Raw genomic sequence first — 2,189 nt, forward strand, 5'->3', positions numbered from 1 at the left:
GAATGATGGCTCCAAAGTTTAATCTTGATAACCTCAGAGGGGCGTTCAGGAAGCCATAATCGTTACCGCAAACAGGTTTGAGGGAGAAATAAAGGGAAGAGTGTTCTGAGAGTCTCATCGTAGCAGTATGACCGTACTGACATTGGCAGGGTAGTGCAAGTCTATATGATTTATCACGCTATTAGCCACATTTGGAACACACAATAACCTTATGGGAGCTCTGCGATCTTCGAATAAAGGGAAGGAAGTTTATGGTAAAAGTGAATAAAAGTGCTGAAGTGTATGTTTTGGTAATTCATGAAATGCTGCGGGCAATATACACATTTTTATCTTGTCGTGAGTACAAAAAATGAGAATGTCAAAAAAAAAATGCATGTATAGTTATTCCAGCGAGATATTGTTACAGAAATGGTATTTGTCGTCAACTTTTCATGTCCAGTTATGGCACTATAGGAATGTTAGTTTCAGGCTGGGAGTGAAATTGCATTTCTTTGGGGAATGATATTTTTGGAAAATAAAATGCGGAAGATGCATAATGCATGAACAACAACAAATTCCTGTTAAGGGGAAAAGAAATGGAGAAGGAAAAAAAAGAAAGAAGACAGAGCCAGGTATGAGTTTGAGCACTTCAATAATGGCAATCGTGCCTGTTGTTATAGGAGATGAAGGTTCCAGAAAGCTCAAGCCGGAGTAATGTAAGTCCGAGGCTAATGGACAGCATTTTGGGATGAAATGGAATGCTATTCACCATGATCTGCACCTGTCCGTTCTTGCAGGAGTCTGGGGAGTTTTCGCTGTCATCTTTACATCCCCCCATCCTACAGCGCACTGCATCCTGCACCTGGAGGGAGGGAAAAAGGGACGGGGCAGAGGAAAGATGAATTCAGAGAGGAAAAGTAAAAGGGGGAACAGAATGATGGAGAGGAAGGGCGGATGCAAAGGAAAGTTAGCGGAGGAACGTTCACTCAAGTTAGTTTGGCAAATGTAGGAGCAGGGGAAAACCTGCTCCCTTAGAAATCTTATATTCTTGGTCTTTATCGACGCCATGACAGATCTTCAGTGAATACTAAATTATGTGAAAATAGCAAAGTACACGGAAGAGCTTTATTCATCGCTAAGTAGTTCTGTTTTTAGCTTATCCAAATGTCAGTGGATTGGTATAGAAAGCACACATCAGTTCTTCAAAGTGGCCTATTTGAGCCTTGTGAGATCAGTGGCGCTCGGTCCAAATTAAAACCCACAGCACGAAATAGGAATGTTGTAACCCGTGGCCCCGGCCGCTGTCATATTGGTTTTCTTTATCCTCACACATAAACGTTCCTAAGCAAACACACACCGGCCCACCGTCAAAGAATGAGTTCTTGTAGCACCCCTCAAAAAGGGCGACTCTTTTGCGTTATGTTTCACAGCAAACTCTGAGATCCCCCCCCCCCCCCCCAAAAAAAAAATCTGGCTCAGTATTATGCATATACTGGTTACTTGCTGAGAAACATCATTTCTCAATTTTGCCACTGTCTAATCCTATAATCTTAGAGTGCCATTGTAAGAAGAATGAGAGCATCTACACTCCACTTTGCTGGGTGGTCTCATCTGTCTGCGTGTGTGTTGCTACAAATGGAGTGGATTGGAGTAGAATCCATGTCTGATTAATACTGCGTGGGCAATGGTATTGCTTCCATTGTTTTCTTCCATCCGTCTCTTTTCTTTATGTCCATACTCGTCCTCGGCGGCATTTGTTCCCGCTCTCTGTTAGTGTGAGTGTGTGTGTTGCCAATGCAGCTCATTCTGACTTCAAAGTGAAGAGCCCCTATACATGGCCATACCTCTCTCTCTATTTCATTCTCCCTTACCTTCATCCCCTGCTTCCCTCTTGAATCAAGTTTTTTTTTCCCCCGCACAGATCTCTGCGTGCAATTTGTGTTCCATCCTCCATCCTCCCCTTCCTCTATACTCACGTTGCATATGTGCATTTGCTTGCCTTCACTGCGACTGATCTCAGCAGGCTGACGGAGCTACTGCTGTCTTTCCACTCTCTGCTGCACCCTCACATGCAGCGGGTGCCATCCAGGAGAGCTGGCACGTTTTTTTTGTCTGTACTTGTCTGCACTTCAAATAACATCACACTTTGAACTACCCTCTCTCTTGTTTTGCACCATAATTTTTCCTCACTCTCCTTCTTGTTCCTTGTC

General features: G+C 43.6%; 1 protein-coding gene across 21 annotated transcripts in view; it reads right to left on the reverse strand.

Annotated features, from left to right (window-relative positions):
• The window catches only part of adgrb2 (adhesion G protein-coupled receptor B2), a 240,978-nt gene that overhangs the window by 31,386 nt on the left and 207,403 nt on the right, over positions 1–2,189 (reverse strand). For 19 of the 21 annotated variants that reach the window (XR_004334864.1, XR_004334860.1, XR_004334862.1 and 16 more), the window contains one exon: positions 749–841. Coding sequence is in view for 8 of the 21 variants with exons in the window: in XM_032534850.1 (XP_032390741.1) it covers positions 749–841 (93 nt within the window). In the remaining 13 variants the exon portion in view is untranslated. The remainder of the gene's footprint in view (positions 1–748; positions 842–2,189) is intronic. The other 2 variants (XR_004334869.1, XR_004334867.1) reach the window with 1 other exon arrangement.

This window comes from Etheostoma spectabile, chromosome 14 (genome assembly GCF_008692095.1).
Source record: "Etheostoma spectabile isolate EspeVRDwgs_2016 chromosome 14, UIUC_Espe_1.0, whole genome shotgun sequence".
Taxonomy (NCBI): domain Eukaryota; kingdom Metazoa; phylum Chordata; class Actinopteri; order Perciformes; family Percidae; genus Etheostoma; species Etheostoma spectabile.